The sequence below is a fragment of the Mercenaria mercenaria genome, chromosome 15, assembly GCF_021730395.1.
Source record: "Mercenaria mercenaria strain notata chromosome 15, MADL_Memer_1, whole genome shotgun sequence".
Taxonomy (NCBI): domain Eukaryota; kingdom Metazoa; phylum Mollusca; class Bivalvia; order Venerida; family Veneridae; genus Mercenaria; species Mercenaria mercenaria.
In genome coordinates this window covers 59,647,587-59,660,588 of record NC_069375.1, presented here as the reverse complement: position 1 = coordinate 59,660,588, position 13,002 = coordinate 59,647,587, and the positions used below count along the sequence as shown (strand labels likewise).

General features: G+C 32.7%; 1 protein-coding gene across 1 annotated transcript; it reads left to right on the top strand.

Moving 5' to 3' along the window:
- Positions 1-6,838: 6,838 nt before the first annotated feature.
- Positions 6,839-11,985, top strand: LOC123524370 (uncharacterized). The gene is made up of 3 exons (XM_053524270.1): positions 6,839-7,253; positions 7,772-7,948; positions 11,951-11,985. Exons 1-3 carry the CDS (start codon positions 6,839-6,841, stop codon positions 11,983-11,985), a joined length of 627 nt encoding a protein of 208 aa, XP_053380245.1.
- The last annotated feature ends 1,017 nt before the right edge of the window (positions 11,986-13,002 follow it).

The window sequence follows — 13,002 nt, the reverse complement described above, 5'->3', positions numbered from 1 at the left end:
TTAGAAAATTATTCGTTGAAGTAATTTTTTTCCTGTCGTCGAATGTTTCAATATTCCAAAGATATTTAGCTTTCAGTCGGAAATTATGTAATTTATGTTGATTCGTATTGTTCTCATAAACAGTTTGGTGAAAAATCAAAGCTCTGTTCTATTCTGTTCTTTTCAATTTTTCATTTTTTTTTTTACTAATTAGACAATTATGAACGTTATTATTTCAAAAGACTATATTGAATCGTACGTCAGTTATTGTTAAATGCAGTTCCGTAAATTAACAAGGTTTAAGTTACATCAGAACTTTAAGAAATCTACAAGTTTTTTTTTATTTCTTGATACATTTTGAAGTAAAATGGAAGCAAGAAGCCTTTACCCTATTACACTTAAAATTATATTATTGTAGTGTTTATAAAGTCAAGAATACCTACATATGTGATAATAAATTGTCATGCTTTGGAAAATATGATTTATTTGCCTCTAAAGTAAAAGAAATTGAAAAGTTTACTGTTTTGCACTATATGTTCAATGTAAGCGACGGTGATACTTTTAAAACAAAATTGGAAGCAAGAAGATGATCAGTTAGAATAAATATTTTCACATTAAATTGAAGAGAAGAAATTGAAGTTCATTGTCATATCTGGTAAAATATTCACAAACCAAAAGATATATTTGAAATTAATCGTTAAAAATAAATTTCCTATATAATCTATTGCTCAAAGTAATACTAATAGGGAATTTCAAACCAATATTGATTATCGGATAATTTTAAAGGGGAACAACCTACTATGATAAGCCAGTCAAATATAATAAAAGCTGGGGATGATCAACCAATATAAAAATATTTATTAGAGCTTATAGGAAATAGCAACAAGGATAAAATACACAGACGTTTTACACATACATCTTTAATATCGAACATAGTGTGGTGATTACTTTTAGATCTATGTGTTCATGGAATCCATTTATTGTTCTATGAATTATAACAGAGTGCCACTAAACCCAAAGCAAAGGGGGCGGGGAAAGGGATGTTGCACATTTTTCAACTTCTCTCTTGAACAGACTTAATCAAACGGAGTCTTCGGCTAATTGTTCATAGATTTATTTATTATATCTTATATATCTTAGGTTTTCTTCTTAGCGTGCATATTGAACATTGAAAAACCCGTAACATTACTTTCACTAAAACATCCTGGTGTCAACGGAAATGCACAAGTACCTAATATCCATTAAAACTAATAATATATCCAATCATTCATTTTGTTACACGATTCCGTATATAAATCGAGCCCGTCCGCTTAGCTCAGTAGGGAAGGCGTTGGTCTACGGATCACGGGGTCGCGAGTTCGATCCCAGGGCGGGGCGTATGTTCTCCGTGACGATTTGATAAAAGACAATGTGTCTGAAATCATTCGTCCTCCACCTCTGATAATTCATGTGGGGAAGTTGGCAGTTACTTGCGGAGAACAGGTTTGTACTGGTACAGAATCCAGGAACACTGGTTAGGTTAACTGCCCACCGTTACATGACATAATTACTATTGGAAAACGGCGTTAAACCCAAAACAAAAGTATATAAATCGTCTGTCCATAGTTTGTGGTTTATAATCAGTCCATATTCAACCCATGTTTACAGGGCTAATAGGTCATAAAATTGACAATGAAACTGGGAAACCTATGTTCTTTTGTCATGTAATAAAACACTTAATATTAATTGAATTCCCCGTAAACAGTTTTGATTATTGACCTGCGAGTCATCCAATATGGGTATTACATTTATTAATCAAACATAACATTTAGTTTTCAAACAGTTGTCCAGTATTTAATTTTGAGACTTTACATTTGCCAGACTACGAGGTTTGTTTATGAAATAATATATCTCATCCAGTGATTTGTCGTTGAATGAAATCATTGTTTGGAATTCAGATGCGAAGAATTGTATCACGGGGGCGCAGTCCGAGTGATATAATAATACGCATCTGAACGACAAACAATGATTTATTCAAGAGCAAATCACTAAATGAGATATTTTATTTTGATTCTAACACGTCCGTCAAATATTTGCCTGTTTTTTGTTGATCTCTTTTTCAACGCGCCGCTTTGCCGTTTGACGCTATAACGTAATAATTGTGACGTCAGTACAGTGAAGTTAGATTTACAAATGCATAAACTCCAATAAACTACTGAATTCATCAATTGATTATAAATAATGGATCTATCAACAGAGAAAGAACATGGAAATGCTATATAATACAAATGCTTTAGTAAATTATTACGATTTCACTTATATATGTTATAGATATGTTGAGAGTAACACTTGTATACACCGTTGCAGCTGAATATTTGAATAATATGCATACAAACGTAGTCATCCAAATAGGATTGATAAAGTTAAATATGATAAATAAAGCTTGGGACTTAACGTTGGTCTCTAAGTGACAGTTAACGAGTCAAGTGCAACTCATCTAGATAAAACCGAATCTCACAGGAGTGCTAACAACATGCCACACAATGACATAAATCATAGACATGGAAGCACGCCAGTAATTGAAAGATTCCACTGCAGCAAGAATGTTGTCTTTGTACCAGTGAGGATTGATTACAGCTAACAAAGTACGATAATGATAATTCTATGTTTTATAAAACATTCCAGTTGGCTTAGGTTAGAATATTTCTAAGATAAAATCTAAGAGCGATTGTAACCCTGTACAAGAATGTGAACAAAAAATCTTATTTATAAATTGTATGCAAACATTTAGCTGGGTGTACTGATTGACAAGTTGGTAAAGTGCGTACATTTTCAGGTTTCTGTTGATCTAAGTAAAAATATTTAAAAATACTGTTTGCATCAAGAATTTTGTTGAGGTTAGCAGTTTTAAAGTATATGTTGAAAAAGGCACTATTTTACAAAACAAGCTATTATGAAAGGCAATGACATGACAAGGTCGTATAAGATTTTTTAGACTATAAACGTGGTACGAGTCTGGCAAGCACTGTTACACTTTACCGTATAGCCGATATAAAATGGTCCAAATTCACAACAATTTCCTAGGAGGGATTGTAATCAATTTAACTTACGCTACACAAATTAGATATATCATACAAAAGCTTGTTACTTGTACGTTCAAACGGAATATAATATTGTACTGGTAAACATTATTACATTACATTTAGTGTTCTGAAACGACCGTTTCATATACGTAATTTTATGCATACGGTAATGTAAATACATCAAAATTAATAGACTAGAAACAGATCATCAGGGACATACAGCTTGGTCGTACGGGAAAAGTTCTCTGACCTGAAAAGCAATTATATAAGAATATTTTTAAAATGGCAACAACAAAGAATCATTCTGCTTATCAATGAGGTAAAAAAGGCCAAAAAGACGTTTATGGAGCTGAATTTGAGACCCATACTGTTTGTTAAATGGTCCAAGATGAACAACCACTAATAGATTTGGAGATGTAAACTCCGAAACTGCTAGGAAAGTTACTCTTCAAAATCGAAATTCATTTCTTATATAGAGCATGTTAAAACAAATGTTCTTTGTCAATTTTTATGACACAGATCCTTTCTGTCTAGGTGACGCTTAGAAAAAGCCCTCTCAGACCTCCCGGTTATACTACTGAAATGGCCAGGAACCGCAACCACAAAAAAAATGGCCAACCTTCTCTAGAAAGGGGAGTAGGGGTCAATGGGGCGTGTTTTGGTGTAAATATGACTGAGATTTCTTTTATTACAAATGATGCTTGGACTTTCCCAGAAGACTGAAAATTAATTAAGAGACTTTACGATATATTGGTCATCAGTATCACCAGGTTTATTCAATCGAAAGTACAATCTGACTGTAATTTTTATACTTATAAGCCGTTTGAGCTAAATAGCAAAGCACGGACAGATTCTGGAATCTAAAAATCGCAACGGCCCCAAAACAGCACTCTCAAAAGTCCTATGTATGTCTTGTTAGAGAAGCAGAATGCTTGAGCATTTCCAGATAACTGAGATCTGAAGCATTTCACATATACCAAAACAGCGATACCTAACATTCATCAGTTTTATTCAGTCAAATTTACGCCCTTCCACTCACGAGACTTTCCTGAACCTTCTTTTTAGTACAAACACAATTGAAATACATCACATTGCAATGCTCTTTGAAATGTAAAGTTGCATGGGTGAACAGTATCACATGGACTTTAGTGTCATAAAACAACGGCTTCATTTACGTAATTTCACACATAGGACAATGCGAACACATCAAAATTATTGGACTTGAAAGATAATATTAGAGAAATCCAGTTCAGTTCTTTGGAAAAGTCTTTTCATTCGAAATGTAAATATCTGTTGTTAAATAACTTGTTTAAAGAAGATTTTGAAAACTAAGCGTTTTGCTTGAATACGCAAAGAAAATATTGAACAGTAAGTTTTTGTTTGCAATGGATGCTTAGCATACTGTAAACGAACATCCTTACAATCATCAAATGTACGATCTGATTGTAACTAACCCTCCAGTGGTACAAACAATAAATAAATAAATCATGTCGTAGCCTGCAACATGCACTTTAAATCACTAAATAAACAGAGTAGCATCACATTAAAATTGTGTTGAAATAATCGTTTTATATACACTGAACTCAAATGTAATGATTCTATAATTAATGTCTTGAATTTTGAAAAGACGGCAAAAAATTGTTTGCAGCTTATATCAGGTAACATGTAGTTATTGAAATTGCAAACTGTTCCGTTAATCCCAGTAACTATTGTGTAATATTGCAGTGTGTTGGATTAAATAGAACTAGTTACGTTTTTGAGAAAACATTACATTACATTATATTAATATTATACAGATATTTTACTTGATATTTTTCAAGGCATAAGATTTCAAAAAACTACATTTTCATATATGTTCATGTGCCTTTTTTTTATCCTGCATGGGTGAAGATGATGGTGTTATTTTCATAGCATTATTGAGAAAAAAATGTTCTTTTATTTGGGATGTTCTGCTCTCCTCTTTCTGATAAATTGTTCTGTTTTTAGTACCTCAGACGTTAAACTTGAAATGTTTTGGTTAGGGAAATTCTTCTTTCATGGACATATAGCTTTACAAAAGCCAGGGCTATATTTTCAAATTATAATCATGATATATTTTTTTTGAGCTGTCTCACTTCTCAGTTCTACAGTTCCGTTCAATGTTACGTATGATACAAGGAGCTTTTCTGAAGATGTTATATTTAAAAATATGTTGCTAAACTACTGAGTCTTCTTTGAAATCTTCAACAAATTTTTCGAAAAATAAATTTTTAAATATGATATGACTGATAAGAAATTATACATACATGTATGTGGCAATGCATATTCATTCGAATCAATGAAATAGAAAAGAAGATTTATTTCTGCGGACAATTTCTCTTCTATTAAGTGCAGACGTTTGTTTTAACCTTATTTCATATAATTATTTAGACAATGACAAGGGTTATGCAAATCGATTACTGGACCTCACAAAAACGCACTACTTCGCAAAAAGTTATATTTTTGTGCCGATGTTAGGTCTTGTATCTAGTTTTGTTTTGTTTTCATTCGTTTCACATATCATCCCAGCTAACAAAACACGTACAGACACTGCGACGAAGCCAACGAAACGACCAGCAAATGCACAATAAAATCCTGTCATATTTCTTTACAGAGGGTACGTGAAACAATCAATTTGCTTTGTGAGAGCTGTCCGAAAAAAATAACGATTTGCGCAATCAATCATTGATTAGATGATGTTACGGAAAAACCATAGGGAGCTGTAAACAATAATAATTGTGTTTAGGCTGATGCAATCTTTATGTCATTATAAAATGTTTCACTGAGCGCTTGGATCTCGTCCTCTGAAAAAACTGTCCATCCTTCGTTTATTTCTTCTTCTCTTTACTTTTGTTTATGTTTAAAGTCACAAAGACAAATATTGTGTAAAATGGCGACCGCCACTCTTTTGATTGTGTCCGAAGACCCCAGGTGCCGCTACAGTTATATTTTTAGATAAGGGCGGACATCAGGGTAGATCCACTGACCTTTAGCAAGCTAACTGTAGTGAATGACTTCCTCACACGCATGAACAATACACCTCAAACTTTCAAGCCCAAAGTGGCAAAAAGCAGTCTACTCGAAGTTAGCTACCTTAACAACCAGTGCATGTAGGCATGTTTGTTCTTTCTGTTATATCAGATAAAGAGTAATTAAAGGTCATTTCAGAAATAGATGCGATTTCCCCCCTTTTTTATTTATTATTTTCGAAATGGGATTGCTGTGATGGTCCTAATATCCCAGTGATTTATCTTACTTTCTTATTGTTAAGTTAAACCGGCATGACTTTTGCGGTTTAAGTGTCTGCAAACGTATGAAAATTTATGTCTGAAAATGAAAAGCGATCAGTTTTAATTCCAGTTATTAAAAATTAAACTAAAAACAGTGATTTTTCAGCAGAATAATGTCTTACAACTAGCCTTGTTTGTTTAATTATATTAAAGCAAGCCGGTCGTTTCAGAATTGTATTTATGAAGTTGCTATTAAATTATCTTTAGGACAGACTTTTTCTTACAGCAGGTAAAAAGATTATTGTGCTTGACGCTATCATATCACATCACACTGCAACAAAATAATCATGTCATATACTACAAAGACCGAAAAATAAATGAAAAAAAAGAAGGGTATATGCCTTAATTTCGAGACAAGTATGTTTGCATTATCAGATCTGATTCACTTTTGAATAAGTAGAACACCTTATCTTTCTTAAGAGTATAACAGTGTTAACTTGGATTGCTGTGCATTTGCTATATATAAATGCAAGTTTATATGTCAAAATAATGGTCTTAAAAAGATTTGTGTCATTCTTTGGACTCCATGTTGTTACTATTGCTTTGAATGTTGTTGCAGAAAAACCAGCGAGATATGATAATGAGGGTGCTACTATGTCTGACCCAAACGTTGGTACGCCATTTGAACATTTTTTAACAAATAAGAAACTCGATGATGTTTTAGCTCGTATGGAACGTCTCGAGGCTCGGGAGAAGGCTCGTGCGAAGACATATTTGAATGAGATACAGAATTTACGACGCCAGTTGTTAATACAAATGCGACGTACCACATCCCTAGAAAGGATTGTGCGAAGACTGTCAAGTGAACGTTCTGATTTGCTTAATCAGTCATTGGACAAACAGTGGCAATTTCCCATGGGCATTGAGGGACAGGTTAAGCCGCCAAATGTACAGTATCGCGATGGTAATACATTTGCTATTTTTTTGACATATTGTATTCAAATGAAACCATGTTTGGTTTAACATAAATTTTATTTTCAATGCAGAATTTACGATCACAATCATTTAATCTTTCAAGTTGAGTTCATACAAACAGCTGGCTAAATATATCTTTGTGTAAATTAAAATTTGCCAAAACATGAACATGCTGATCTGGACATTCTGTTTTCCACAGTAATTACAAATTTTCACCAATTTTATTTACTTGCAACTTATATCGGAGTGCGACGAACGGGCTTATTTGACAAAATTTTAATTGTGAAAACCATACATTTTCGCAAGGTTAATAGTTCGTTATATTTGATTAAAAATAGGCCTGTTTCTTGTGGTAGAATATTCGCCATATTTGACCAACATAAAAGACTTTTATGGCTACGATAACAAATTTAATTTAAATAATTTATAATTAAACAGTACATTTCCATCTGTATAATGTCATTATACAATCCTTTTTACTCTTTTTTGTGCATTATTTATTCGTAGATCAAAACAAAAGGATACGTCGTACAAGAAATGAATCACCGGTTGCATTTTTTGCCGCACTTAAGCAACATCTTTCCAAGCTTGGTGCCCATCAACCAATCACCTTTGAAAATGTGGTAACAAACATCGGCAACGCTTACAACAACACTTCCGGTTCCTTCATTGCTCCAGTCCCTGGTATCTATGTCTTCTCTACCACATTGTTCTCACACTACCATGTCAATTACCATGCACAAATATATAAAACGGACAGCCTCTCACTATCATGTATTTGACTGGTGGTGAGGCCGGCCATGCTACAAGTAGTCAGACTATAGTACTGCAGCTAAATAAGGGAGACGACGTCAGTGTTCGGAGTTTTGAAGAAGACAAACCACTATTTGGTGTTAATTATAGCACTTTCTCCGGATTTCTGCTACAAGAAGATGTCACAAGTCCAGGCATTGTCGGAAAATAATGCTACAAATGTATGTTTATGTGATTATGACACTTTTATCATAACGTGTAAGACTGTGTACATTATTAAAATGGTCTATTTCTACATGTTTTGTTTATAGGAGACGTCAAGCATCCTATGTTTTCAGACTTTCTGTCATGTATATAAAGTTTTGTTATAATAATCTATTTTTACTATTTTAATTTTGTAAGGTTAGCGTTATGGTCGATAATTTAGAGATACCTGAAAGCCTTTTCTATTTAAAACATCTAATACAAAAAATGGCTTTGCATTATGACGTACTTTTTGGTCTTCTGTATGTTTAAGGCCATAACTGGAAATGTGTAAAGTATTTGGGATGCTTAATATAACTTTCATAATAATTAGATTTTTGATCTGATATTTTTTTTCTTGAAGCTTGCATTACCATTATGTCGAGCAGCTGACTTATGCAATTCGTCTAGTTATCGTCCATTTATACCTTAACTTTCTATGTTTGGATTGTTCAAAATCCTAGATAATCAGACAATTTTTTTTCATTTCCCTTGCGGTATCAACATGAATAAGATATCGGAATTTTGATTGCCTTAAAGGGACATATCTATTAATATACTTCATTATATGAAAGCGTTAACTAATGTACACCCCTGATAGCTTTTTATAAAAATCGGACAAACTGCTGAAATCGTTCAAGGATAATTATTTTGTCTGATACGCCTGCTTAGAACTACTGAAAGTGTGTATATATATAAAGAAAATAATAGATTGATTTTCCAGCGGGGCAACTTGTATTTTCCATCAATCATTTGCACACACATGTTTATGGAACGATTGATTAAGTATTTACATGGTTCGTTTGATGTATAACTTTGATCTTACTGCTTTTCTTGTAATTTGTTTTAATGCAATGCATTGATTACCATCAACAGTTGATCGAGATGTATCATGTTCTTTTTGCTGACATCAAGTGCTGTCAATTAACTCTGGAAATCGTTCATTTTTTATTGTTTGTAAATGCTTTTGATGATTTTGCCCGTTTTATGCAAAGACGAAATAAATACATTTTCGTTGACATATACTACTCTTATAGGCTGCCTTTTTTATTATGTATGAATTGCAAACAAAATATTTATTTTCAATTTACCTGCAATTAGGTTCAAGCGTTTCATTGCAATTGGCTATAACACTACTGGATGCACATGCCATTAAACATGGTTTAAAACCCTGTAAAATATCCATTAAAATAGGAAAAACCGTTAATTAACCCTATTAATTCTTGCATCACTTTATTTAACAGGTTTCACAAATTAATGGGTTACATGTTAAAATACCATTAAAACACCCATTTTTAACCATGAATCATGCCATTAAAAATTTAGTTTGGTAGCTAAAATAGTTAATGGCTTTGAAAAAACAGGATTATTCATGGCCCTTAAATTTGATTTAATACCCATTAAATGTTCAGGTTGTGTACGATTTCATTTAAGAGTAAATTTAATGGCCCTTAACAGCAATGTAATGCCCATTAAATCCTAAATTCTGTAAAATGTGATTCGTATATATTTTCATTTTGGTTTTTGGCTTGCTCTCCTATTGAATGCTTATAATTCCAGTCTCATATTGTTCTAAAATGGACTTTAATCACAATAAATACATACTACGCACACATCGTCTAAAATATATCATGATGTTATATTTAGATGCATTGAAGTTATTTTCCCTTGATGCAGTTACGCCATTTTCTTTTTCAAATGTTTTGCAAATTGTGTTCCTACAAAAATCGGATTTATTTCAATGAAAGTCGGATAGAACATATTAATTTATTTGATAACATCAATCTACAATATTTTGGTAAGAGTAAATACGTATTGATGCATGCCACCTTTTCTGTTCTTTGTTTTTCTTGTCCAAATAATCAGCATTTGTATAAGAAAATGGGTGGGGTAAGGAATCTATATTATAAAATGTGTTCAGACTAGTTTAGATTTTCAAATTCTTGAGTAGAAACTAAGGTCAATAGAGAAGTGAACAGTACACATAATTGTGAAGATTTACAGTCTGATTTAAATTCATTTGGGGCATGGGCAGATCAATCGCTTCTTTGTTTCAATGAATCAAAGAGTGTGGTACGCTTAATTGAAGATGGAAGAAGCTACTTGTGATGAAATCCCTCAAACATTTGCTCTTAGCTGTACAGTACATGCATGTGAGCACAAAATACTGAAGTAGAGCTAAATTGTGATTGCCCATTGTGCGCTGACATTGTCGTCAAGGGTTGCTTTTTTAATACACCTGATGCCTAATGTCTGTACCAATAAAATCTTGGTCAGAATGTCAATATTATAATGTTGAATAGTTAAAACTACCCACATCGTCACTTGATCCATTAAACCGGTACCTGTAAACCCTTCTCAATACAACTCAATACAATACAATATCCATTTATTTTCTCATTTCATATGATTTTTGTTTGTTTTGGGTTTAACGCCGTTTTTCAACAGTATTTCAGTCATGTAACGGCGGGCAGTTAACCTAACCAGTGTTCCTGGATTCTGTACCAGTACAACCTGTTCTCCGCAAGTAACTCCCAACTTCCCCACATGAATCAGAAGTGGAGGACTAATGATTTCAAACACAATGTCGTTTATCAAATAGTCACGGAGAACATACGCCCTGCCCGAGGATCGAACTCACGACCCCGCGATCCGTAGACCAACGCTCTACCTACTGAGCTAAGCGGGCGGGCTCATTTCATATGAACATATGACAGAATAAGGATACAATATAACAAATGCTTGTACGAGGCTGTTACATGTGTTTACATAACAAAAATGATAAGAGAAAAAAGAAGAAACAAATACTCTTCTAGCATTTTACAAAACAGTACATATGCATAGATACTATTACTTGTGTAATAATACGTAGTTTAAATCAATACGGCAAATATTAATATGAAGTTGATTATCTTTTAAGATGTCTAATTCTGAAGGCAAATTTTCATGGCCATTAGTTTGATTTACAAGTAAAATATTATAAACCCATTAAAATTGAATCTGACATATTTAATGAGACCATTAATCAATTTTTTAATAATTAACGGTCATTCACAGAGTATTAAAAATAATGGCCCCATTAGTTCTTACTAATCAATGGGCAATTAAGGGGTAATTTTTAATGGCACATTAATTTCATGCCAATTAAAAATTTTCATGGAGTTCTAAGGAGCCTGTTAACTTATTTTAATGGTTTATTTTAAGCAGCTTTTCATGGCCATCAAAGTCATTTTTAATGTATGGCATTAAAACTATGGCATGAAAATACCATTAAATAGTGAGAAGTAATGGGTGAGTTTTAATGGTGACCTGTTAAAACTCTGTTAAAAACCTTTGAAAAAATTAAGGCCAATTTCATGACCCGTTTAATGGCATGTGCATCCAGTAGTGTAAGGTAAACCCCTATATTTCGGTGTATGGTAAGAAGATTGGTTAAAGCTATTAAATGTAATCGGTCGAAAACATACATGAAATTTAAGTTAGTTATCAAATGCTTTGGTCTTTGACATTTCATATAATTGGATTGACCTTTCCAAAATGTTTACACACCAGTCCCATTAATATAATATCCTTAGGAGTGACATGTAACGAATTGTAGGTATATTCTAAAGTTGCAATAGCGTGTTTAATACAATAAATACTTTATCTAGTAATATTGTTTTCCAGGAAAATGTGTATTACATTTTTCAGACACGTTATCTGAAGTCCGACAATATCCATACTAATGCTGTCAAATAAGATTTCGTAGAAATAGCACTTTCACTAAAAACTATAATTAGAATCTTCGAGAGCATTGTGACAAAAAATAGATCAGCCGCTATCTCGATAAAATCATTTCTTAAACAAACAAGAAGACATTTCATATCACGGTAGAAAATATTAATAGAAATTGGGTATTTCTTGTTTTTAAACTAGCAGGGATATATTTCGGTGTTTAGAAAAAGTGATATATATTTGTGTTTACGACAATGGATACATGTAATTATTCAGTGTTTAGAACCAGTGGTATAATTCCGGTTAAAAGAAAAAAAAATCGGTCAAAATATACACGTTTATAAGCATTTGCACATGTTAAGATAGAAAGTATTTTGACTGTCATCTTTGTTACAAAAGATGCATGTGCTCGTAATTATTATACCAAAATCTGGTGTACGTCCACTTGCACTAAGAGATGACATTTTATATTGTCACAATCATGTAACATTGGCATTTTTGAACCAATATCTATCAAGAATACGATCTCGAAAAAAGTATTTGTGTGTAGTACGTATGATACTAAAACTAGACATATCTTTAGATTTCTTCAATTGAGGAATCTTTTTAATAAAGAAACAAATAACATATTTCTTACAAATAGATTGCCATCTTTTAATTAAATCTCTATGATTTAAGCTCAGTAAATAATTGAATTAGAAATGAAGTAGATAGAAATAGCAAATTTAATTACGTTTCTTTACTGCGCATTCTATTGCGCACTTTATTGTGCTTTTACGTACTTCTGCAGAGACGGATCGATCGTTTAGTTTCTTACCGCAACAAGGTTACCAGAATGGCAGACGTATGCATCTTATATTGGAGGAGAGTTTTTATTTCGTTTTTCACCTAGTTTTCAGACAGTGAAGTGTTAACGTGCAACACGCTTCATAGATACAAACTAAATACATTTCTAGCAGATGAAGCATTTATTATGAATCTTGAAATTATGTTCAACTTTGTGAAAGAAGAAATATAGTATTCTTATG